This window comes from Chaetura pelagica, unplaced genomic scaffold, assembly GCF_000747805.2.
Source record: "Chaetura pelagica isolate M959 unplaced genomic scaffold, ChaPel_1.0 scaffold343, whole genome shotgun sequence".
Taxonomy (NCBI): Eukaryota; Metazoa; Chordata; class Aves; order Apodiformes; family Apodidae; genus Chaetura; species Chaetura pelagica.
In genome coordinates this window covers 1525511-1551329 of record NW_009952873.1, presented here as the reverse complement: position 1 = coordinate 1551329, position 25819 = coordinate 1525511, and the positions used below count along the sequence as shown (strand labels likewise).

At 46.9% G+C, this 25819-nt stretch overlaps 1 protein-coding gene across 1 annotated transcript in view; it reads right to left on the bottom strand.

Moving 5' to 3' along the window:
* Positions 1–25819, bottom strand: part of B4GALNT3 (beta-1,4-N-acetyl-galactosaminyl transferase 3) — a 63196-nt gene that overhangs the window by 12655 nt on the left and 24722 nt on the right. The window contains exons 3-7 of the mRNA XM_009995221.1: positions 11315–11418; positions 2378–2473; positions 1760–1850; positions 770–870; positions 362–429 (exon numbers count right to left, since the gene is read on the bottom strand). Of these exons, the coding sequence (XP_009993523.1) occupies positions 362–429; positions 770–870; positions 1760–1850; positions 2378–2473; positions 11315–11418 (460 nt within the window). The remainder of the gene's footprint in view (positions 1–361; positions 430–769; positions 871–1759; positions 1851–2377; positions 2474–11314; positions 11419–25819) is intronic.

Genomic DNA, 25819 nt, shown 5'->3' with positions numbered 1-25819 from the left:
ACCCCGCTCAGTTATTTTTTTATTAACTCCCTTTCAGTCTTGCCTGCGGGGTTTTGGCCTCTGGGAAACTTGGCCAGTTCCAAGGCAGTAAGCTTGGGATACAGTTAATATAGAGGAGTCTGGATTTGCTGGTGGCTGCTTCCTCCAGGAAAGAGAAATTAAGTGTTGGATTCCTGCAGTAAAATAGCAAAGCAACTGACATAGGTGTGGATAAGTCACTTCAGCTCTGCCAATACCCCAGAGTAATCCCTTTCTCTATTTTGCTATATTCTTCAGAACAACTCTGGGTTCTTTTTCCTTGTCCTTGTGATTTCCTGGCCATGTGCAGAGCTGACTGGGAGCAAGAGCTCTGCTCACTCACCTTACCATCTTTGACTGCTGGCTGTGAAATTTCCCAAACTCCCCTGGCGCAGTCCATTCCTTCCCTGTCTGTGAAGAGACAGAAAATGCTCTAATTAAGATGAGCTTCTTCCTGGCTACTGTGCTGGAGCAATGGAGAAGAAAAATTTAGCTTCTCCTCCTAGTCAGTTGTCTGTGGACAGATTTAAGTCCCTTAGCAATGAACCTGGGGCTCTCAAGACCAGTGCCAATATGCAACTGGCTTAAGGAATGTCACGTCACACATGTCTGGCACCTCTGGTGGTTGTGTATGTAGTTGGGCAGGAGAAGAAATTTGGCTAATCCCAGGAAATATGTAAGACAAGAAGGTCTCTATCCCCACAAAAACATTAAAGCCTTGTTGGAAGAAGCCACACAACATGCACCGTACCTTGCCTACACTTGCCAGCAGCTGGAGACCAGAGGTCCTTTCATCTGGACTCAGCCAGAACTCAGCATTGTCATCCGCAGCAATGGCAAACTGAAACTCCCCTGTCAAGAGAAGGAGGGAGTCAGTAGGGCCCTGGGATAAGCACTTGTGCACAGAACAGCTTCTGCTCTTCTAAAATGCTGTCTTCACCCTTTTTCCTGTGAACCATACCTTGCCTTTTGATACCACCACTCCCACCCCTCTGAACCTCTCTGAATTTTCTACCTCTGCTGTGATTGCAAACAAAACTTTAGAGGTGCAACTGGTTCCTCCTGCACTGGCTTCACTCGACAACTAACCCGGAAAGCAAAGAAACCCAAGAAAGTCTCCCTGCCTCTCCTTTTGTTTCCAGAGCAAATTTTTTTGTAGTGAGAAGCTGTTGGGATGGAGGAAAGTGCACGTGGAGCCACAAAGGGAGACAGTGGTGCTCGAGTCTCACTGTTCTGGCCAGGGTTACAGGAATGGCAGTTGAGGGCCACGGGACCAGGAGACATGGGTGAATGCTAGTGGGCTGCTCTGGGCAGAAGCATGCAGCTGGGAGATACAGATGTCAGCTGCTGTCAGATGGTATTCATGCACCCGGGGAGCAGTAAGAACATCAATGATGTCATGTTCAGTTCTGTGCATTCGAAGGAGAGAGGAAAAGCTCAGGGATTGCTCGTGCTCACGTACACGCCACGGGGCTGCGCGTTCATCACAGCATTGGTTTTCATCTAGCATTTCCCATCTGTTTTCTTCTGTGCTTTTCCTTTCTACTCTTCAGGGGAGGCAGATGTGTTTCACCCATGCCACGGCCATGGCCAGTCACACACAGCTAGCTGGGCTGCCCATGAGAGGGACCTCATGTTGGGCTTGCTGGGGTGAGGGGTCCAGCAGCTCAGCACCAGGAGGGGAGGGAGAGGCAGGTGAGAAAAGATGGAAGCAGTGGCACAGCAGCCTCAGAGCCCTCACCATTGGTGAAAGGATGCAGGTAGCCAAATATCCGGAGACCATAGTTGGTCCATTTTGGGGAGACAGCCAGCTTCTTCACTGTAGTTCGTGTCTAAGGTATAATAATAAAAATAATTTTATTAAAAATATTTAAAAAATAGATGTTACGGGAACAAGGAGGGATGCAAAAATGCTGTGACAGGTGGGCAAAGAGAAGTATGAGATTTGCTCTGGGAGAAAGATGGGGCACAGTGTGTGACAGAGGCAGCAGGAAAGAGCAGGTGGGATGACAGACAAATTAGAGCAGGTGTTGCTGCAGAGAGGGGAGAGCTGCCAGTGAGATGGTGGGGATGGGACGTGGTGTTCCTTAACCACTTGGAAGGACAGCACCAAATACAGAGCTCCTTCACCCCATGTCCAAGCCCTAGTAGGCCAGCATGGGTAAAAGGAGCTTAACCTGTGTATACAGAAGAGCTGCTACCATTGAACCCTTGCAAAAAGTTCCTACTCCCCCAGGAGCATGAGGACAGAGGAGGTGATGGGAGAGGGATAGGGACAGTATACACTGGAAGCAGGGGTGATTCAGCTGGGAAGCAGAGCTGGTAAGTGTGGGACGGTGGGTGTCAAAGTCTTACTCACATGGGGGAAGAGGGGAAAGTGGAGGTTTTTCCTGAGCTGTTCAGTGGAGCTGCCACACCAGTCCTCAAACACATGTAGATTGGCCTGGCCCTGGAACTAGGAGACATAAGTGGGACAACGTAAATTGCTGAGTCCCCTCACTCCATCCCTCCCTGTCCTGTCAATCTTGACCACTGACCCTAGCACTGGACAGCTCGTGAGAGTGAAGGAAGACACTGCTGCCCCAAGGAGCTGGTTTCCCAGAGACTTGGGTCCAGACCTCTGTGTGTCATCAGCTGAAGTTTCGGGGTTGGGCCAGGTGACAGTCTGAATGACACCAGGAAACTGTGAAAATGCTCAGGACAGCTCAGCTAAGTGGCTGGGGTTCATTTCATTTTGCTCCATTGAAAAGGTGTTTAACCAGAGGGCTGCCCCTCAGCAAAGCCCAAGATCTCTGCCTGCAACCAGTGGAGCTTGAGGCTGAAATCCTTCTCACATGACCGGCATCCAACAGTAGAGAATAAATAATCTGGAGACTTGTAAAAGCTACCTTAGATGGGGCAATGCTGAAGAAAGGAGTAGGTTGCCTTGGGACCAGGGAGGTTTTGCTGCAGCTGTCTTGCCTATATAAGGCTGTGTGAGCAGGGCTGGCTAAACTGCCTGAACAGTACCCAAATGTCTCCAGATGGCAGCAAATTCTTACTTTTCACTGGGGAGTGTCTAGCAGGGCTAAAGCAGCACGGTGGAGGAGGTCCCAACCCCTCAGTGTAATCCTGTCAGAGAAACCACCTCACTAAGGTATTTTTCCCAGGATAGCAATTTGGGGTTTCGCTTTGTAACAAACCACGGCTTGACAGAGGACACAGAACAGACTTGGCCTGGCACCAGCTGATGCAGTAATGCTCCTTGCAAGATGGGGCTTTAGTCATGCACGTTAAAACCATCTCTGTGTGCCAGGGAAAACAATTCACAACTGCTGCTGTTCTTGAGTGATCTCTTGTCAGACCTCTCTCACTGGGGTCTGCACTGCTATGTCTGGACTAATGTCAGAAAGTCTGCCTTGTCCCCCACTACTATCTCCTTTTTGTTCCTTCTCTGCTGACTTCACTCAGCCTGGATTCTGCTCATCAGGCAAGAGGAAAAGCAGCTAGACAAAGTGGACGTAATTCCCCAGAATGATGTTGCACAAAATCACACAGGGCTTGGGGCAAAGGATGCAGCCAAGTGAAACCTGGGACTCTTGACAGGACTTGTGATACAAATAAATTACTGCAAGCCTGACAGGCACCGAATTAGAATGTAATTGCTGTGCAGTCCCATGCCCCTTGGCCAAATCCAGGTTCACACACAAGGGTCTTACACTACTTTTCTCAGCCAAGCCAAGTAGTGACAATAACTGTTTCCTGTTAAACATGAAGTGAGGTGAACAGGCTGGGCTCCCCCAGTGAGTCACTGAGGTCTTTATGTCTGCTGCCATCCACAAGTGATGCTTGTTTTTCTTCTTGGAGAATTTGCACATTGCAGATAGCAGGCTCAGATCTCTATCAAATGTTGCACAACACTCCCACACCGTGGAGAAGCTGGCACTGCAGTCCTGTCCTGGCAAAGACAGACCCAGGGGATGCTCCCGAGGCTCAGGACTGCAATGGAGCTGGGCTGGGTTCGGTATGTGGTAGCCCAAATGCCAGAATAGATCTTTATGATGGAAATTCCAAGAGAGTGTATTGACTTGTTCGAACGTTTGCAGAGGAACTTGGACCAGTCCCATTGTAATACAATACTTCACTGCAGAGTTTGGCAGTATCAGGGAGAGGGCAGCCTACTACAAAACAAGGCAGGGACTAGAGAATAAATCTTATGAAGAATGCTTGAAGGAGCTGGGCATGTTTAGTTTGAGAAAGAGGAGTCTGACGGGAGACCTCATCATTCTCTGCAACTACCTGAAAGGTCATTGTAGAGAGGTTGGTGCTGGTAATTAGTGACAGAACAAGAGGGAATGACTTCAAGCTGCAACAGGGGAGGTTTACACAGGAAATTAGTGCAGTAATGCTCCTTGCAAGATGGGGCTTTAGTCATGCACGTTAAAACCATCTCTGTGTGCCAGGGAAAACAATTCACAACTGCTGCTGTTCTTGAGTGATCTCTTGTCAGACCTCTCTCACTGGGGTCTGCACTGCTATGTCTGGACTAATGTCAGAAAGTCTGCCTTGTCCCCCACTACTATCTCCTTTTTGTTCCTTCTCTGCTGACTTCCCTCAGCCTGGATTCTGCTCATCAGGCAAGAGGAAAAGCAGCTAGACAAAGTGGACGTAATTCCCCAGAATGATGTTGCACAAAATCACACAGGGCTTGGGGCAAAGGATGCAGCCAAGTGAAACCTGGGACTCTTGACAGGACTTGTGATACAAATAAATTACTGCAAGCCTGACAGGCACCGAATTAGAATGTAATTGCTGTGCAGTCCCATGCCCCTTGGCCAAATCCAGGTTCACACACAAGGGTCTTACACTACTTTTCTCAGCCAAGCCAAGTAGTGACAATAACTGTTTCCTGTTAAACATGAAGTGAGGTGAACAGGCTGGGCTCCCCCAGTGAGTCACTGAGGTCTTTATGTCTGCTGCCATCCACAAGTGATGCTTGTTTTTCTTCTTGGAGAATTTGCACATTGCAGATAGCAGGCTCAGATCTCTATCAAATGTTGCACAACACTCCCACACCGTGGAGAAGCTGGCACTGCAGTCCTGTCCTGGCAAAGACAGACCCAGGGGATGCTCCCGAGGCTCAGGACTGCAATGGAGCTGGGCTGGGTTCGGTATGTGGTAGCCCAAATGCCAGAATAGATCTTTATGATGGAAATTCCAAGAGAGTGTATTGACTTGTTCGAACGTTTGCAGAGGAACTTGGACCAGTCCCATTGTAATACAATACTTCACTGCAGAGTTTGGCAGTATCAGGGAGAGGGCAGCCTACTACAAAACAAGGCAGGGACTAGAGAATAAATCTTATGAAGAATGCTTGAAGGAGCTGGGCATGTTTAGTTTGAGAAAGAGGAGTCTGACGGGAGACCTCATCATTCTCTGCAACTACCTGAAAGGTCATTGTAGAGAGGTTGGTGCTGGTAATTAGTGACAGAACAAGAGGGAATGACTTCAAGCTGCAACAGGGGAGGTTTACACAGGAAATTAGGGAAAAAAATTCACAGAAAGAGTGGTCAGACACTGGAATAGGCTGCCCAGGGAGGTGGTTGAGTCACCATCCCTGGATGTGTTTAAGGGTCATTTGGATGTGGTGTTGATGGATACGGTTTAGGGGAGAACTTTGTAGAGTAGGGATGATGGGTGGACTCAGTTATTCCAAGGGTCTTTTCCAATCTGAATGGTTCTATGATTCTATGACACCACTGCACTTGATGCTCCATCAATGCTGTAAGAGATGGTCTGTAAGATTTCTAGCCTGCCAACCCTGTCTCCAAAGTCTCTACAAAGCCACCTGAGAGGACATTCTCTTTACTTTCCTGCACTCACAGCTATTAGAATTAATTAACTGGTAAATAACAAGCATTTCTTGCATGCGGTTTCAGAGTCTTTTCTAAAGCAACAGATTTCCTCCTGAGCTACAGCAGCCTAACTTACTCTCTGCTTCCTCTAAAAAGGAAAAGAAGAATGTTATTGACAGATAAGTGCTAGCTGCCCAGGACACTGCTCTGGGGCTGAAAACTGAGCTGGGCTTTAATTTTAGGCCCCCACAAGTCATCAGTGCAGCAGCTGTTTTGAAATCCTATCACCTCTGGCCCTCCAACTCAACTCATGGCTGCCCATTGCAGGCAGCTGAAAAAATTCCTCTGTTTGCTACTTGGGTCTCCTCTGGAACAGGCAGTAAAAATCTCCTGCTTGGGGCTCTTGCAGATTGCAGCAATGGATAAATGACACAATCATTCCCAATTAATGCACTTAGCTCCTGAGAAACGTCAAGGGACTTTCTAATCTTGGCTACTCAGTTTGACTTCCCACTTTGGAACTACCTGGCCCTGGTTTTCAAAGAACTGGAAATTTAGGACCTGGTAAGCAACAAGTTACTTCCCCTTCTTCCCTTAAAAAACATCTGCTTTGAAAATTTTGGATAGGCCGATTTGGCCAGAACCAGGAATAGAGGCCAAGAGTCTGGGATTTCAACGAGAGCTGGTATCATGCAGTCTGCACCTTCCCACTCAGAGGGCTTCTCCTGCCCCTCAGCTCCCTCCCTGTCCCAATCCCTGCTCCCAGTGGCTTATTACCACCTTGGTGAAATAGCAGCATTGCAAGAACCCATCTCAAATCCACCATGGGCACAGGTCGTGCACCAAGGGCACCATCAGCATGGCAGGAGTACACCCAGGAGCACGAGTGCTGCTCCTCCCAAGGAGGCCTGGGCAGGCTGGTACCTCCTGAGCACAAGGCCACAGGGCACAAAGTGATGGCACTGCCTAAGGGAAGGGACAGCGGAGCCTTAACAAGAGCAAGGAGGCAAGAGCTGGGACAGGCCCTTGCTTTGGCATTGACACAGCAGCCTCTGCAGCTTCAGCTCCCAGCCCCAGCACCCACCCCTCCCGCCAAGCACACTGAATTAACACCTGCCTGCAGCCCTGGCTTTGTATTAAGAGACTTTGGTATTTCCGCTTCCTTCTAGTGAGGAATTTCGTATTATCAGATGCTCCTAGGAAAACAAACTGTAAAGGAGGATCAGTGTGCCTGCAGAGAGCACAAACCCCCCTTCCCAGCCCAGACCCTATGGTGTCAAAATGGCCCAGGGGGGTGGCATCACACCCCTGGCTGCTCCTGGTGAGCAAAAAGCCCCAGGGGAGGAAGATGAGGTGGCAGCTGGGAGGATTGCAGCAGCAGAGACATGGCCTGCTGCACTGTAACTGCAGCAGGCCGGAGAAGAGAGGTCTTTCCTAAGTTAATCCCAGGAGGTCTTGGCATCACGGAGGCAAATCAGCTGCGTAGCTGCGTGCGGCCCAGGGAATGCGCAGCGCCGGGGATGATGAACAGGGCACAGAGAGGGCCTGAGCCAGGGAAGAAAGGCGACATTGTGCTGCCAACTGGAAACTCCTGAGTTTGTGAGACTCTTCTGTCTCTGCAGAGCAGCCGTGGCCCCTCCTCCTGCCTGGCCCAGCTCCTCTGACTGGGTGACATTCAGCAGGCAGCAGCTGGGCTCTGCTGCAAGCTTTGCCCCACTGGGCAGTTGCAGGAACCCATCAAGACAAATTAGCAACAAAGGTCCCCTGCCCCATCGTGCCCTGACACCTGATGGGCACAAGTGGGTGAAGAAGGACAGAGCAAGCAGCAATAGCTTTTCGATTTAGTCCTCTAAGGAAAGGATGCTTGCCCTTAGGGCAGGTTTGGTAGCAGGAGGATGCCCTAGCACAATGATCTGCTTTTGTGCAGCACCTATGCATCTACACAGGCACTGCTTGCAAGGGGCTGTGCTCCTGGACACCCCTCACACCTCCTTCCAGCAAGAAGGAAGTCCTGAAACTGTGCAGACATGATGGGGTGGGCGGGATGCATTTTAAATACACCCCAGCGCTGCCCAGGCCTTTCTCCTTTTAGAGCTCAAAAGAAGCTTTTGCAGAGGTAAACGAGAAGGATCAGGCTCACCAGGTACATTTCTGAAAATCCTCCTCACACACCTACAGCAGTGTCAAATGGTGACACTTATGGCACCACAGCACAGGTTTGCCTTGGTGATAACCACATACCTTTCTGAATTAATGACAGAAAAAGTCCCCCATCTCTCCAGCCTGAGAGGGCAGTGGGCAATGCTGGGAGACTTTGCTCTGGTGCCTGGAAGGAACAATGGGGGTAGGGATCACGTGCACAGGCACTCTGAGGAACCCAGGAGTGAGGCTGAAGTCTGCCTTCCCCTATACACAGGGTATAAATTCATTAGGGATGTGCACAATTTCCCACCACATTATCAAAAGCTGAAGACTTAAACCTCCAATTTCATCTCCTGAAACTAAAAGTAGAAAATGGAAACCTGTGCTTTTGTGGCCATGTTGGCTGCCAGCTCACCCTGTAACCCTGTAAATTATTTATGTTTGTCAGGAACAGATCTCTCTATTCAAACAAAGCCCAGCTCCCCGATCTGTGGGATGCAACCTGCCACCCCTCACCCCAGGAATCAGGTTGCAATTCAATTCTTAGTGATGCTGCAAGAAGGGCACAATGGAATCACAGTGCCTGGGTAATTAATTTGGGCAGAGTTACAGAAAAACTTAATCCCCAGGCCAGGAGAAATTTCAGCTGGTGGCTAAGAGGATAGCAAGCAGCTCTCTATAGAGTTCTGCCTGAAGATCCCTGTCCACCTCCTGCAGCTGGTATTGGTGAACTGCTGGCCTCTGTTTGCAGTCAGGGTGGTTCTGCTGACCCTCTGGGTACAGACAGTGCTACAGCAAGAGTAGGAAACTTTGCATTATAGAGACAAAGAAAAAACTGGTGAAGGTGGTGGATGCTTCACAGAAGCAGTGTTAACAGCAGGGCAGACTGGGGAGAACAGCAGGACATCTGAGCAGGGCTAGGCCACCCTAAGCAGCTCCCCAGCCCAATATCTGTACACCACCCTGGGGCTAAAAGTCTTCTCGTGGTGCATCTGCCACACACCACCTCCCACAGGGCACAGCCAGGCACCCACAAACTCCCAACGCAGCTGCTCTGAGGCAACAGCACTGCTACCTGGCAGAGCTCTCCTCCCCAACAGGGAGCAGTGCAGGACAAGGCAGGAGGCACACAGCACCTTTCCAGATGTGGGGCCATCCTGCACAGTGCACCTCAAGTCCCACCTCTTCCACTTGGCCAGAACATCTTTCTGCTTGCTTCACCCTTGGCAGAACCCCACTGGGGCGCAGGTTTGCAGGCTGTGGGTGCCCTGCCCAGCACTGTGGCATGCAAGGGCATGAGGCCACCCCAGCACAAAGCTGAGGGCTTTGCAGATCAGCCCTGGGCTGAACAGGCACCTTCACGCAAGCCACAGCTCGCACACCACCAGCTCCACTTCTAACCCAGTAAAGGCTCATTGTACACTACAACTGGCAGGTTTCAAGAAGAACATGCTTTTGAGAAATGACCAGGGAAGGGCTTGAAGACATCAGGCAAAGCCTCAGAGAAGCTGGAGGATGCCATGCAGAGACTGTAATGCCTGGTGCTGTTAGGGAGCAGGACATGCTGATGTCATCCCTGTGTGTGTAGCAGCAGTCCTGGACCTGATGTCCTGCAGGATCTTCATCAGCAGTTGCTCGGTTGTGCAGGCTTTCCCACACCCTGCCTGCAAGGCCCTGTGGCTGGAGGAAGCCCACAGGCTCCAGCTGCAACAGGCACAAGCCAGAGCTCGTGCAGCAGAACAGATCAATGGTCTGGTCTAGTTCTGGGCACTGGAGGGTGACTGGTGATGGCTACTTCCAGGAAAGCTTCAGCTCATGTTGCAGGGACCTAAAGTGCTCAGTGCCATGGCTGGAGGGAAGCACTTTCATATCCTGAGCACAGGGCCCCACAGCCTGCTCCCTCCCCAGGGGAGCCACACAGACCCTTCTAATCTGTGCAGGTCCCTAATCACCTTGAGGAATTTAGTGAGCAGAGTCCATTAGCTAAATGCTCCCTGGCTGGTGTTCCTCTCATTATCAGCAGGCTGCATTGCTCCCTTATCTGAAGAGGAATGGTGAGATAAGGGAATAGGGGAGGAAAGACTAAATGAAGCATGAAAGAAACAAAGGGAATGTTTACCCCAGTCTTCAAGGGTCACCAGAGAAGGTCTCTGTTCAGCAGTACTGTCACTGAAGTGGAGAAATCTCTACCCATGACACACATGGGTTGGATAAAAAGCAAAAGCAAGAGCAGAGAGTGACACTTCTGTATGCTACAATCATGTATTTGCTTGTTGAATGCTTGGCCCTACACACTCCCAGCCCTGAATAAACTTCACCTTACAAGAAGGTAGTGTGGGCTGCTTGCTCTCAGGGAATTGTGGGTGGGTGCTTGGTGCCTTGATGACTGGTGGATAAATTATCAGGAATCTGGACACTCCTGTCTTCCCAGATGATTACTCAGGTCTGCAAGCATCATTAAGCAAGGAGGGGGTGACAGGGAATGGACTTGTAGTGAAGCAAATGCATTTCCAGGCAGAGGTCCTACTGCACAGGTCTCTAACTACAGCTCCCTCATGCAAAATGATGGAGAAAGGCACCCACCTCTGGGATCCACCGGGCAGGGTTGTCAACAGCTGTGTAATTTGCTTTATTCCTCCCACCTCTTTGAAGCTCTTGGTTCTGAAATACAAGTAGATAAAATTCAAAATAACCTGGTAAGTGATCTGGCACTGACACCTACACAGGAAGGCTCAAATCTGGTCACAAGAACGTGTAAGAAAAAAGCAAATTCTCAAGCTCCCTTTCCAAAGGACAGGGCAACTATCATAGTCATAGTGGGGTGAGAATACTCCCTGGCTTTTTTAATAGAAAACTTCCATGATGAGCTACTGGGGGGAAAAGATGCCAGCACTTTATAGGTGTTTGCTAGCACAGAGTTAAAACTCGGGTAATTTTGCCCCTTCTTTTCCACATCCTCGTTTCGAAAAGATCCAAAGAATAGTTCTTCCAACACTTCTTTCAGGCAACAGTACCAAGAAGTGCTTCACTAGAGAGCTACAGATTCTCTCGTGACCTTTCATTTCTGCTTCTATCTTGCTCAGTGCTACCTTCCTGTGCCACATGCCCAGCCAGCTTCAGCCCACCGCTGTGGCTTAGTACATCTAAAATAACTTAATTGACAGTGGAGTCATTGTACATTCATGTTGCTGTGAGTCAGCTCAGATTTTGCCCTGTGGCATGCTCTTTCCTGCATTAAGAGAGAGCTGTGTCTCAGGGCCAGCATCAGAAAGGAAGGTCTGCCCTTCTGAACAGTCAGAAGACATCCCAAGCCTCCTCACCTGGTGTCCCAGCTTCTGTGGATAGTAAAAATGGAGGCTTGGGTCCCCACCTGGGACATTCGTGTCTGCCAGAGCCTTAGCCAGCTCCCTCCAGCTTTCATATCCTGCACAGAGGAAACAGAAAAAGTTGTTAGAGTACAGGCTAAAAAAAGAAGCCACAGCAGTTACCAGAATAAACAGGTCCTTTACAAGGGTGAGACCTCTAACACTGGAAAGCTCCAGCAGAGACCAGGAATTGTTCACTTTACTCAGTTGGCATTCTAACACACTGAGGGAACATGCCTTCATCTTCCTTAAAAAGCTTTTCCCTCCTTCTTACTAATTTGTAGCACTAAAGGTCCATCATAGTTCTAAAATACACATCAGAGATTTTATGAATTCCCCACAGGACTGGGAACCTCTTTGTAGATCCCTCAGGTAATCCCATTGGTCAAACTAAATAATGCATTTTTTTTAAATAGCAGTCTCAAAGAAAAATAGTTAAGACAATAGCCAGATCACTAATGAGTTTAACCATCAAAAGGCTATTATTCTGAATATGTACCTATTTGCACAATAAAAGCTTTTAATCTTCTTTTCTTGGAAAAAAAATAATTGCAGATAATGCACCTGATGGGACATTCAGCATTACAGCCTAAAATATTAGCAGTAATGCAGCTAAGCAGGTCACTATTTAAGTGAAGTCAGCTTCCAGATTCAGAGCAACTTAATCTAACATGCTCTTCCCTCCCAGTCTGCTCAGTCCAGGAGCCAGGATCAATTTGAGTTTCCTTCTACAACTCCATTGTCCTCCTGGTCTTAGGAAGGACAAAGGCAAGGAGACATAGTATAACCTTGCAGTTCTCCGTGACCCGCCGTCCATGTCACTAATGTGACAGCGCCGATGAGCAGAGCTTACACCTCCCAGCAGTGTTACAGTGGCTCACACTAGGCAGTTTTTAGAACTGTTAAACATTTTGGCATTGAGTCAGCAAGTAATCAATCTGCCAGCAGCTCACAGCTGTGCCCACACCGCATGATAGCTTAGTTGTGAAGAGTTCAAGAGCCAAAACCTTCGCAAGCATTTGCTTCTCCCAAGCTAGTGGCAGACCAGCTCAATATCCACATACCAGGGAGTGGAACCAGGGTCTCTGCCCATTTTATTCATCATTCCCAAAGCTCTCAGAGGTCCAGAGAAGTCGGCTGCCTACACAGGGAACCATCTCACCAGCTTCAAGCTTGAGTATTGAGACAAATTATCTAGTCCTCTGCACTTTTCCTGCAGCTGAAATGGTAGGGATGTGCTGTGATGGGGCAGCACAGCCCACTGCTAGGGAAACCACTACTATTCCATAGCCAGCATACCCACTTTGATCCTACCCACCCATCTTCACCCTGCCCACCCAACCCAGTAATCTGGGAGACTCACTGTGGCTTAAGTAGGAGCATGCTCCATCAGTTTGCTTTGGAGGGAGCATTTTACAAGCCATGTGACTTAGGTCAGCTCCAAAACATCTCTCGGTTATATTATGGCCAGGGCAAACCCATAACAGCCCCAGGAACTAGAATCCACAAATTACCCTTTGACAGAACCCCTCTCCTGGTTGTGCTAAGCTCTTAGCCTGTTATTGCACCTACAAAAAGAGTTGCAAAACTCTTGTCTCTACTTGCTTCTCAACCTGTGGGGTCTCACAGAGGTGAGCAAAAAGCCATGTTGAAGCTGCCTCCTATGATGTGGTGAAAAAAAGGGGACAATAAATGAAAATCAAGTGCAAGAAATGTGGAAGATATTAGTCAGTGATGCAAATGATAGACAAGTCTCAGAGGCAACTAGGGTGTCCTGCTTTACTGACATGAGTGTCAGTAAAGTGCCTTAGATTCTGATCTAGGTCTTCCCACCCCCGAGTTCTTATTTGAAGCTATGGCTTTAAGTCTATGACTGAAAATATAAACATCAGCATTCACCTTCTGCAGAAGATTTTTCAGTCAGACACTCTAGGTGAGTAATTTACTCATTGAAGCACATTCCGGGCTTTGGGGACTGTCATGGGAACAAAAGAGAAAATCCTGTGTCTTCACATAAAATGATGTAACCGGTGACCTCCCACCTTGCTCACAGCAATGAGGCAGGAACCACTGAGTGTTCTGCAGGTGGACACATGGCCCCTCTTGCAACAGGGCTGAAATAACTTTGTAGTTTCAATGAAATTTAGCATTCACTGCTTTGAGGGCTCACTGTACTAGCAGGAAAGGAGATCCCAGCTTTTTTCAGAGGAGAGACCCAGAAGAGCAGGACCGGCTAAATTAGAGAGGAACCAAGTAAAATAGGAATAAAATTTTTAAAAGGCAACAAAAGTTGGCTCACTCTGGGTGAACCACTGACTCACCCAGCAAGACAGCAAGAGAAGCAGTTTTTTGTTTTGTGCTGAAGGGAAAGACTAATCAGTTTCATTGTTGAACTCAGGACTTCACTTCTCTGAAGAATAAGCTCAAGACAAAGTGCCATGAACTCGTCTCTCCTACGAAGAGGACGCTGGCCACCACAGCTGGCCACTCCAGCCTCTCCATCACGTCAGCTCCCGGGCTTGTCTGTGCTGGGGTTCCTGTGCAGGGCTGGCACAGAGCCCACCTCGCAGCAAACAGGGAAGCCCGGCTGCACACAAGTGCCAACGGCTGACATTTCTCTGACCCTTGGAACAGAGAAGAAAATGGGGCATTTCTCTGTGTTGTACAAATATTTACCTAACACTTACATCCACCTAATATGGAAGAGACAAAACAGCTAGGAATTCATCTGGAGGTAGTGATTTCCTCGCTGGGTCATTTGTAACTTGGCAGGCTAATCCTCCAACATGGTAGGAAATGATTTTCAGAAAATAATAGGATAAACACTCCCCTTGCAGAAAGTTTTTGGCGCTCCAGTTCCTTCTCAAAAGACCAGCTTTTCCCTGGGGATCTCCACGGGTCACCCTTGGAGAAGGACCTGGCTTTGCCCATACTTTCTTTAGCAGTGAGAGGGACCTGTAGAAAAAGAGACATAGCTCCTCCAGGCTGCTGCAGCCAGAAGACCTGCAGATGCCAACTGGTGACCCCGGTTTTCTTCCCAGCACAGGCTACAGGATTCAAGACATCACCTTGCAGGTATCCCCTCCTGCACGACAGCTGAAAAGCCGAGCTCTGTGGCTCCATTCACTGCTCTGTCTCAAGAGCACCAGAGCGAGGGGTCTACCGCAGGTTCAGCCCATCCTTGAGTTCTCCATGGCACTACTCAGCTGCCCAGCTGGCTTAAGCACTTTCTCTGATGGCTATTTAAAGTCAACAAGGATACACTTGAAAAAAATCAGTAGGTGGAACTAAAATACCTCCACAAACACTTTAGTATTACTAGGAAGGAATGCTAGAACTGTTTGCTTTGATGGTTTTGCTCCATCCCTCTACAAAACTGCTTCTGGTCAGGTTGGGAAAAGGCAAAAAACTGTACAGGCAGAAATAAAAGGCTTGGAAAGAGCCTGTCCCACAGCCAGCTGAATAGATGAAGATGTTGGACTGGGCTTTGTTGCCATGAATCTGTCAGACAGATGCACCAGCCAGCTCCCAGTCTTTCTCTTTTCTGGGCACCACTTCCCAAAGCTCTTCCCATCACTTCCCAAAGCACACCGTTTGTTTTCCAAGGCTATTTTTTCACCCCTAACACCTCCAAGGAAGGCTACTCTGATGCAGGCACAGCAAGTCAGAAGCAGCAGCCAGCCTTGCTGTCACATACTCCCCCTCCTTGACATCAGGACTGGCCTCCTCATGGCCACAAGGGATGGCTCAGGGAAGTGATTCACTCAAAATCCAACCCAGAGGAAAGAAAGGCTCACGGCTTTCTGCTTGGCCAGCTTGCCCAACTGAGCTGGCCAGTGGCCACGAGAGCACCACAGGAGACACCAGGCAGGGGGATGATGCTGTAGCCATGGTAGAGCAGCATCCATGATTCTGGTGACCTGCGATTATGCCACATAGGGTGTGATGTCAGACCTATCCCATCACCATAACTGCCTAAGACACCACAGCTGGCACCAGAGCAGGGTGGATGGAGAGATTTGTACACTTTTGTGCCAAGAAGAACCTGATGAGTAAGGAGATGTGCTCAAAGGAGCAAAAGAGCAGACAGATTCATGGCAATGACAGGGGTTTTGTGCAGAGAACACTCAAGCTGTGTTTTTATCTTCACTTCAGGACATTTTCCCTATGTCTACAACCAGCTACTTTGCCAACCTCATTTCCACAAGCAGTGATATACCTTTCTATTTTTGTGCACCAGTGGTCCAAGGCTCAAGCCTCAGAGGGATCAGCCACAGCCTAGAAAAGTGAATGTGGCGGTTCTTCTTCAGAGCAAGGGGGTCTCTTTTCTCCATGTTCCCACCAGGCAGGCTGGAAGCTGCCTGCTGAGGACCCTAATGCCTACCAGGGCTGAGCCCCAGCTACCCCTCTGGATTTGCAATTTGAAGACCTCAGGACTTGAGCTTGCTTCTGGGAATAGAGGCAGGTGGACACAAAACCAAAAAAGAAATAGGCTGAAGTGGCAGATGAGACAGATGCTGCATCCCACAGCAGCAACAACCTCAAGAGGCAGCCAGTCTGGAGCCAGTTGCCCACAGAGCCAGCAGACCAACTGCTAAGGGACAGAAAAGCTGTAACAAGGGGAAATAACATGAAGATGTTTCTTGCCTTGGCTCTGATCAGGGCCAAGTGCCATGTCTGGCTCTTCTCAGCTATGGTTTTTTATTGTTTTCAGATTAAAAGTCAGCAAAGGAAGCTGCAGGAACAGCAAGTGGAGATGGGGAGATCTCATCCAACAGTTATGACTCTGCCAGAGAAATGCACTTGAAGCCCAGCTCAAGGGGAAAAAAAACAACCAATTAAAAAAGCAGAAAGCCACAGCCAGAGATAACAGACAGCAGCACCCAGGGACCTATTGGGCTTTGGGGCATGAGCGTGACCAGAGCTGCTCTGTCTGTTCAGAGATTAGATCCATCAAGCCACTGCTGTGCCCCAGGCCCCAGCCAGCACTCGATGTTTCAATTAGCCTGTGAAGGTACCTGGCAATTGTGCGAGGGGGAAATCCCAGACCCACTCAGGTGATCAGCTTTCTCTCTGAAGGATGAGATTTGATTACTCTGCTGTTGTTACTGCTGCTTACATAGCTGCAAATGCTATTAATGCCTACATGCTATCCAGCCCTTTTGTAACCTTGCTAAATGATTTCAGTCAGCAGCCTCAGGAAACAGCAGGTTCACTGGCGGGTTTGCACAAAAAGCACTTTCCTTTGGGTCTGAGACCATTCTCCTTCTCTTTTGTTGCAGGGACAGTGCAACAAAAAACTTTCAAATATGAAGCAAGATTTGTTCCTCATTATGTGGCATGCCCACAGACCTCTCAGCATGGTATGATGTTTTAGCCCTCTCTTGGATGATCTTATTTCTCCTCTTAGCCTGGTTGAATTTTTTCATCTTGCTATTGTCCCATGGATCTCCCCCAGCATTATTCCTGGCTAATCAGGTATGCAGGTGCAGTACCCAAAACCCCCAAATATTACCATGAGGTGTCTTGCAAACATACTCATCCTACAGATGCAAGGGAAGGTTGCTTGAAACTGAACATGGCAGAGAAGCTCAATGCAGGGAGCTGTGTGCAGGCTCTTACACACGTATGCACCAAGCCTTCTGCCCTGGACACGAACCTCAACTCTACCTCCTGCCCCAGTTACTCTCACTTAGACTATGCCCCATTGTGTAGGCAGAGCACTCAAAGTGCCTTCACTCCACCACATGATGCTGGGTGTCATGGGCAGTGAGGCTGTGGTCCAGCAAACAAGTACCTGTGGCCACTGAGATCAGGGGGACAAGCTGCCATGCTGTGCTGTGCACCCCAGGCAGCTGGAGTGCAGCCACCTCCTTGTCACCTGGCCATGGCAGTGCTGTATCACACTCTGAGGAAGAGGGCAATTTAGAGGGTTTGACAAGTCTTTCACACACTCTGACCAGGGCAAACCCGTACTGCTAGTGCCACAATGCAGTGGAAGCAACACTCACCTCCTGGCCTACTACACACACATGCATGCAGCCCTGCAATGCCAAGTGTACAAAGAATAAAGATGAGGTGTAAACTGACCTGCTAAAAACAAAGATGTGGGGGAAGGATAAAGTGAAAAGGAACAGCCAATGGTTTCTGGCCACAGGGGTGAATGAAGTCAAGTCAAGTCATGAACCACAGACAGGAGGACAGAGAAACTACCAAAAAAATCATTCAAGGGTAGAGTCAGGCCAAGAGGATCTCTCTGGTTACTTATTTAAGTCAATAAAAGGCATAGGCAGAAAACAGTGAACTCCTTGCCCCTAGATCAAGATCAGAACAATACTATTGGGAGTTAAAAGGATTCAAGAAGTTAAGAAGCCTGGTGCTACAGATGAAGCCCTGCAAACCCTTCCATTTTTGGTGAGTGCAAAACCCTGTGAATATGATTGCTGACCTCCTCAAGGGAAAAGCACAAGTTAGAGACCATGTGTGCAGATATAAAACACTCCATTCTTCCTTCAGTTACAACTCTGGTTCATGGCTTTGTGAAACTGCACAGCTTTGCTGTCTTGGAGTTTGCAAGCGTGGACAATAAGCCACAGAACATTAAAAGTACATCAAACACAAAGGAAGAAAAGGCAGAGCATTGCACTTAGGAATGAGAAGAAAAGGAGCAGATGAAACTACCCTGGGCACTCATGCAGTCTCACTTTCAGGCTCACCCACCAAATAATACCTTGCTGCTGTTGCCCTCTAGGTATAGGAAATGTATTTCATACAGGAAGGGAGGAACTGATAAGCAATGGCTGGGGCACTAACCTGTTTTGTGCAAGATAAAATTCAAATCTTGCTTCCGCCACTAAAGTTTTCCATTGCTCTAGCTAAATCAGGAAATCCACCTATGCCACGATATTCTCTGGCAGATACTGCCTGCCTTCTGAAAGCTCAGTGAGCATATGCATTTAGAGATGCACTGCTGGATTTGAGAAAGCCCATGATGTTGCTACCAGATGCACTATCCTTCAAAATTATGAGGCTGAGCTCCTAAGTAAGCTCCAAAAATGCTTCTGTTTCAACCTAGTGTGAGGTAGAATAAAAAAAAAAAAAGGCAAATTATTCCTTATCTGCACTTGCCACGCTGAAGGCAGAGCAGGTTCAGGAGCCGATGCCAGTGTGGAAAGGTGGTTAAGACCTGCAGCCAGCTGAAGGGCCTGGCCACAAAGGCCAGCTTTGGCTGTGCAGCTGTAATTCCCTGCTCTGAACAATTACAGCCAACAGCGGCCCTGAACAAAGGAGATGTGTCTTCTCCTGCCCATGCTCACCCTTCTCACCACGCAGCCTACTCCCTCCTCACTTTCCTCTCTTCTGCCTCTGAAAAGTTGCACTAAGAAGCCCTGAAGGATTATACTGGAAAAGGGGGAAAGAGTAGGGCTTTTTATTTTTCAGGGGAAGGAGGCAAGATTGACTCCAATGAAGACTGAAAAGAAGAGACATTCTGTTCCTCTGAGGAGCAGAAGAGAAAGACCATGATTTTGGCAATGATAACTTTCACAGCAAAGGTAGCAGAAATGCTTTCTATTCTGCTACTCTTTCTCAGTAATCCGCAGGTCACCTTAACCATACAAAACACATGTAGAAGCTTTTAAATAATAAAATACGTTTTCAACATGACAGCTGCAATAGCTGTGCAGTTAAAATCATTAAGTGCTGGCAGGTTCAACTCTTTAATTTACAAAACATGTGGCAGCTGTCATGCAATTACAGCCTGCATGTTGCACACAGGCTGACTCTGTATATGCCTCCTTGTAAGATACTGCCATCAAAAAGTAAACTGCCTCTCACTTTTAACATTCTTCATGCACAGCAAAAAGTTTCTCAAAACAGCTACAGCCAGTGTTAAAAAGAGCTGCTTCTAGTCATACCAAGATTACAGTACTTTGAGTATTTCATGTAATGGTATCACGCTTACCAAGCCAGGCTTTTGCCAGTCATTGTCTTTAAAGCATGAGATTTACATCAAACCAGTTACTGATGAGAGATCAAGATGTTTGGCTTGCTTAAACTACAATACTTGCGGTGCTTGGAAAAACTGGCAGGTTGACAGAAGACCACAGAGTTATGACACAAATCTAAGTATTGTTTTTTATTCCAGCTTTTAAAAGCAAAATAATTTGCTACTTCGTGCGCTCTGCTTTCATGCTTTGCTTCCCTCCCTGACACTCTCTCCCCTCTCCCCTCCTCCCCCCCCATTTTTTTTTCATTAAACAGTAACATCTGATATTATTTTGGGAACAAAACTACCTATAATCCTGGAACATCTACATAGGTTTCTACCAATTCACTCCCAGTGACCACATCCTTAACTGCAGACTCACACTCTGCATACAGTCTGCCTTTTTTTTTTTTTTTAGTATTAACAATAATAACAATTTAAAAAATTCCTATCTGGCCCTCAAGATAAATAGCATGAAAAGCAGATGTTCCACCTGGTTATGACCACTGAAAGTGGTATTCCTGGCACTCTGCCCTTTGTCTGGAGGCACTGGTGAAGCCATGCCCTTAGAGATATGAGGGACAATAAAGGCCTGTTCTACTGTGGTAACAAGTTAATTAAAGTTAATGTTTGCCTCTCTGTATTACCAGATCAGTCCAGCAAATCATATGCACTGCACTTGGAGACAGACCTGCCCGCTTTTATTCTTATGCACAATAGCATAATTAACTCTCAGGACTTCTTGCAAAAATGAAGCACGTTTCTAAACGCTTTCAACCATGAACTGATCTGCTGCTTTGATGTCCAGGGTCTCTGAATAAATGCCATGAATAAGAAGCAACATATGTATGCAGCTTCCCTCCCCTGAGCGCAGGCAGGTACCTGCAAAAAATAAAGAAAATGGCAATTTTATGCTCAGCAGCCTTTGCCATCAGTTTTTCTTTTTGCAACAAGGCTATGCCCAAAAGAGTTCAACGAGGTCATCCATGCAGCTTTCAGAAAGTTTTAGCAAGTACATTTTTCTGAACTGATCCAAACACCACATCACACAGGCTGCTTGAAGGGCTTTCCAAGAGATCTTTTTTTTTTTATGCAGGAACTGTCTAGGATGTGAAGCTGAATGTTAGCTGTGCAATAGACCTTCAAGTCAGTATTTGTTACTGCTTTACTGAACACAGCAAACACATTATTTCTTTCATCTTGGATGGGGATTTTCCTAACGACTCAACAGCTTCCCACTTCCTTGTAGATGTAGCATTACCAAAATACTGTTTGCAGCTTGGTTTTCGCTCAAGCTCTGTGGAACCTTGTGCTGTAGAAAATGTCATCCACTGCTTCCACAAAAAAAAACCAAACCACAACCCACACCTTATTTATTGCCATACTTGCCATTTCTATTTACCATTTTGCTCAAAGCTGCTGTAGCCACTTTTTTTTCCCCTGAATTCACCTCGAAGGCAGCAATCCACTCATGCTCAAATGTATTGTTTCCATGGTCTCTGGGAGCACTGTAACAAAATTATTACCCTACGCTATCAGATGCAGTGGTGATCAGAGGCAGTCTACGGATGAGACTGAAGGAGGAAAGGAATTAAGAACAGGCTGGACAAACATTCACCAGAAATGGTGAACGTAGGCTTGACCTGACCTTGAGGCAAGAAAGTGAGCTAAACCGACACTCTTGAAGGCCACCCAAGAAATACCTTATGATTTGTTTAAATTATTTTCAACTGCCCATGTTATTGACTGGCCTTCCCAGAGATCTGCATAGGACACCCTGCTCTGACACCACAAAACAAAACCCTGAAGACAGAGACACCCCTAAATGTGGGACAACACAACACTTTCCTATGCTGAGGAGAGAAAAAAAAAAGCAGACATACCAAATGAATGAATGATGAATATCAAAACCAGAGAAATATAACAAGTCTAAATAACCAAGGAACTGGCAGGGCATGGTTGAGATACTGCTTTGGTATTGCTTTCTAGGTACATCACATTGGAAATTATTTTATGACTGAATTTTGAGTCAGATTAAGTCCTTCTATTAAAGTTAATGAGTTTTGGATGAGTCTCTAAAGCTACTCCAAGAATTTCAGGAACTTGGATGAAATCCTTGCGCACAAGTTTACTTCCATGATTCCTATTCAAAATTCAGAACTACAGCTTCTGGTTCAGGTTTACAATGATCAAGTGTTGATTAAAATTATGGCAAAAGCATCTGCCATTTCAGCATATCCTTCAAGAACATCTAAAATGTCTAATCGGATACTGACAACACCAAACTTCAGCCCAAAGCATCATTTGGCCTCTAACCCTAAATGCCAGCCTTCATTTCTCTTTGTGGAGGAACTGTGTTCATGTCCCTCAACCCAACATCACCATCTCTCGCTTGCAAAGGTGCAATCACCATTAAATGCCAACTGCTAGTCAGGGCAGAGAAACATGCAAGACAGATTAACAGTTTCACATATTATGGAAAATCCTACATACTTATGTCTTAAAAACCCAATTAAGCCTCAGAGTACTTAGAGGGTAAGAACACACAGCTTCTCCAGGACACCGGCTCAAAATTCATGTGGACAAAACAAGCTGCCAGTTCTCCCTATGGGAAGCCTCCTTCGAAGCAAACGTAAGATGTTCAGTGATGGGGGGGGGGGGGCGGCAAAACAGTTTCACATATTATGGAAAATCCTACATACTTATGTCTTAAAAACCCAATTAAGCCTCAGAGTACTTAGAGGGTAAGAACACACAGCTTCTCCAGGACACCGGCTCAAAATTCATGTGGACAAAACAAGCTGCCAGTTCTCCCTATGGGAAGCCTCCTTCGAAGCAAACGTAAGATGTTCAGTGATGGGGGGGGGGGGCTGCAAAAGCACAGACACTTTCTTCTTGGCTGGCTTTATTTACATAACATGGGTTGCTATGGGGAAGAATCTTGGTTGTGTAAACTATCGTTACAGAGCTCCTACCCACTGACATAAGGGCGTAATACCAACTTCGGAAATACTGTTTCTCCTCTTTCTTGACTAAATCCTAACATCAATGTCCTGCTCCGGGTCTCAAGCCAGCCTGTGCCACATACTTGACAAAAATCACTAAGAAAGTGGGAAACAAGAGTTCACAGGAACCACCCCTTGTCCCAGAGAGAACAAACCTGGAACAATTCACAAGCTGAGACACAGCTGAATTTTCTGGAGCCCAGACTGCAGGGGCCAGCCAAACTCTGCTGCTGGGCCCCTGTTCTCCACAAGCAATCCCTACCACCAGCAGGGCTTTCAGGCCAGCCTGCCTTACAGAGCTATCCTTTTTCAGTGGAATATTTACCCATGCAGCCTTCTACCAGAGCATTAAATTTGCCCTGCCAGCTGCTTAAAGTGGCTTCAGAAGACTGATGGCAAAATTATTGTTTTCTTTCCAATGCACTGGAAATTTCCATAAGTTGAAGAAGAGAGGTTTCTACTGCCCAGCGCTCATTCAGCAGTGGAACTGTAAGGACTGTCCAATCCACCTCTTGTGTAACTCAGTACAGGAAACTCACACAGTAATTCCTGCACTGGCTCCAGAATAAATATCCAATGAAAATGGCATCAGTTATTTACATGCTGACCTGAAATTTCATCCAACCTCCGTTCTCAGACTCTTCGCTAAGTCTTACTGACCTTTTCCACAGGCTCCTGGAGTGATTCCTACTAAGCTCCACAGACTGTTCAATTTCATTCTCTTTCCATGATGGGATGACTGCACTGTCTTATACAATTTAACCACATAGGTCAAAATACCCATTTCTAGCATGTTCTGCCAAAACTGAAGGCGACTGAAAGCAGCTGCCCTCTCTACTCCATTCTGCCAAAGGACTAGTGGTTCATCGTCTGTCTTTTGTGTGCCTCTGACCCCAGTAACTCCCAAACCTCCTGATTTTACATAGCCAGGAGAGCATCAGACCTCAAGTCTGGTGCCCTGAAACACTACAGCACAGTTTATAAGCTACATATGGTTTTATGGGGAAAGTTCCTAATGTGGTGTCTCCTGGGATGGGGATGGGAATTGCATGCCTCTAAATTTCTAGGCTCCATAAATAGCCAAGGGCAGTCCGTTCTTGATTACTCTTTTAATCTATTTTTTTCTGCGCGCTAATACAAAAACACAGACTTGCTGAGGTTAGAAAGCACCCCAGGAAATTATCTAGTCAAAACCTCTGTTCAGAGCCGGGTGTCTATCACCCAAACCAGGCTGAGTAGGGCCATGTCCAGTCAGGTGTTGAATACCTCCAAGGACAAAGACTCTGCAACTGCTTTGGGCAACCTGTTCCAATGTCTGTCTGCCTTTAGAGTAAAAAGGAGTTTTTATGTTTAAACAGCATTTCCTCTTGGTTGGTTTGTGCCCATTGCCTCCTGCCCTTTCCCTCAACGCCACTGAGAAGAACCTGTCTCCTTATTCCTGATGCCCTCCCATCAGGCATATATAGACATGGATAAGATTTCACTGAGCCTTCTCCTCTCCATGTTGAACAGCCCCAGCTCTCTCAGCCTCTCTTTCTAAGTCAGATGTTCCAGTTCTGTACTCATCTTCATGGCCTTTGGCAGGACTCACTCCAGTGTGTCCATGTCTCTCATCTGAGGAGCCCAGAACTGGACACAGTGCTACAGATGTCTCATGTGGGCTGAGCAGAGTGGAAGGATCATCTCTCTCCATCTTACCTAACAAAGCCCAAGAGGCTTCTGGTCTTTGCTACAAGGGTACATTGCTGGCTCATTTTCAACTTGTTGTCCACCAGGATCCGAAGGTTTTTTCCTGCAAAACTGCCTATACTGAAGCATGGGGCAGGTAAGACTAAGACTCCCTAAGACTGTCTCCCATGGGATTCTTTAAAGCAGGTCCCTGAACATGGCAAAGTCTGCTCTCCTCAAGTCCAGGGCTGTTATTTGCCTTGTTTCAAGTTAACTCAAATCTGTTCAACACACAAGGCAAAAATAATTTGTGAAGGTAATTTTAAACCAGCAAGTCATCTAAATACATTGATAACTCTGAAACCCAAAAGTTTACAACTTCACTTTTGAAAAATCCGCCTGTAAGTACCTTGGAAGCAGAAGTCCCAAGGGAAAGTGCTGGGATTTGAGCCAAGCCACACATGTGCCTTTTTAGAGCCCAACCTAAAATGGCAATACAATTAACTACTTCAGAGTTTGCAAAATCACTCTTTCTTTCTGTGCTCTCCACCTCTCCCTTAGAAATTCACCTTCTACACAGTGAGTTTCAAGTCTGTCATCAAAATTCTTTGTGATCCTGAAAAGTGAGAATGGAGGGACAAAAGAGAAGAGATTGAATGCTAGATGAAATAATGAGAGGTTTTGCAAGCTAAATGTCTTATTCATGCCCCACTGTATTTATGGGATACTGATTTTTTCATTCAGATAATGCACCCATAGAATAACATTCAAGCTACCACATCAGCATTTCAAAGGATTTAGAAAACTTAGAGCAGAACGTAAATCCTGTTAAGGCTTTGTCCATTTTATTTAATAACACACGTCACCATTAGACAACGCTCTTCTACTTTGAGTATTAATGCCAAAATTATGCAATGGGATTGTCAGCAGCCTACTGTCTGTGAGCTTATCCATCAAAAAAAGTCCTGCTGTGATACAGTATGCTAACAGGTAAACTGGCAAACAAACAAAATTGTTCACCTCTTCCAGGTTTCTTTGTTGCTCTGCCCTGGATCTCAGCAACAGAGGCTGTTATAGTGCATGAAATGGAGACAGCACCATTTCAGAATGGCCCAACAAGGACCTCTTTTAGCTGATATCAAGAGTGACACTCACTCAGCACATATCACACGTTTGGTTTTTACCTGCTTTTAAGGATCCGGGCTGCTCGATTGAATTCTTTCAGGCCTTTTTTTTTTTTTCCTGTGCTCTTTTTGGATTTTTTTTGCAATACTGACTGAAACACTATTCACCACTGGTTTTGACATCGTTACAGTGAGGACGAGGCTTTCGCCAGCCTGAAAAGTGGCTGTGTTGGTGCTTGAAAATCCAGTAATCTGAACAGCAGCACTGATGAAGTAACAAGGCAAACATCATGAAGAGTAAATATGGAATAGGCACAAGCCATTACTGCACAAGTGTCAATAGGGACACATCAGCTCACAAATGCAGCTGCAAGCACACAATTGCTGAAATTCGGGCACGACCTGGATGCCAGCATGCTCTCCTTGACTGTTTCTCAGTCTTTCCAGTCACCATTTGATGGTGAGAATAACACAAATCTTTTTGCTTCCCAGGAGTACTGGAAGGCTCGATTATCTTGCTTTCTAAAACACCAAAATTACAAGGGGCTGATTCACAGGGTCCATGCATTCAGGCTCACACACACTTGTTACATAAATTCTGCTGGTCCTATTGGAAAAATCAGGCCCCTGGGCACTCTGATCCTCATTAGAAATAAGGAAAAAGGCTTTCTAGGGA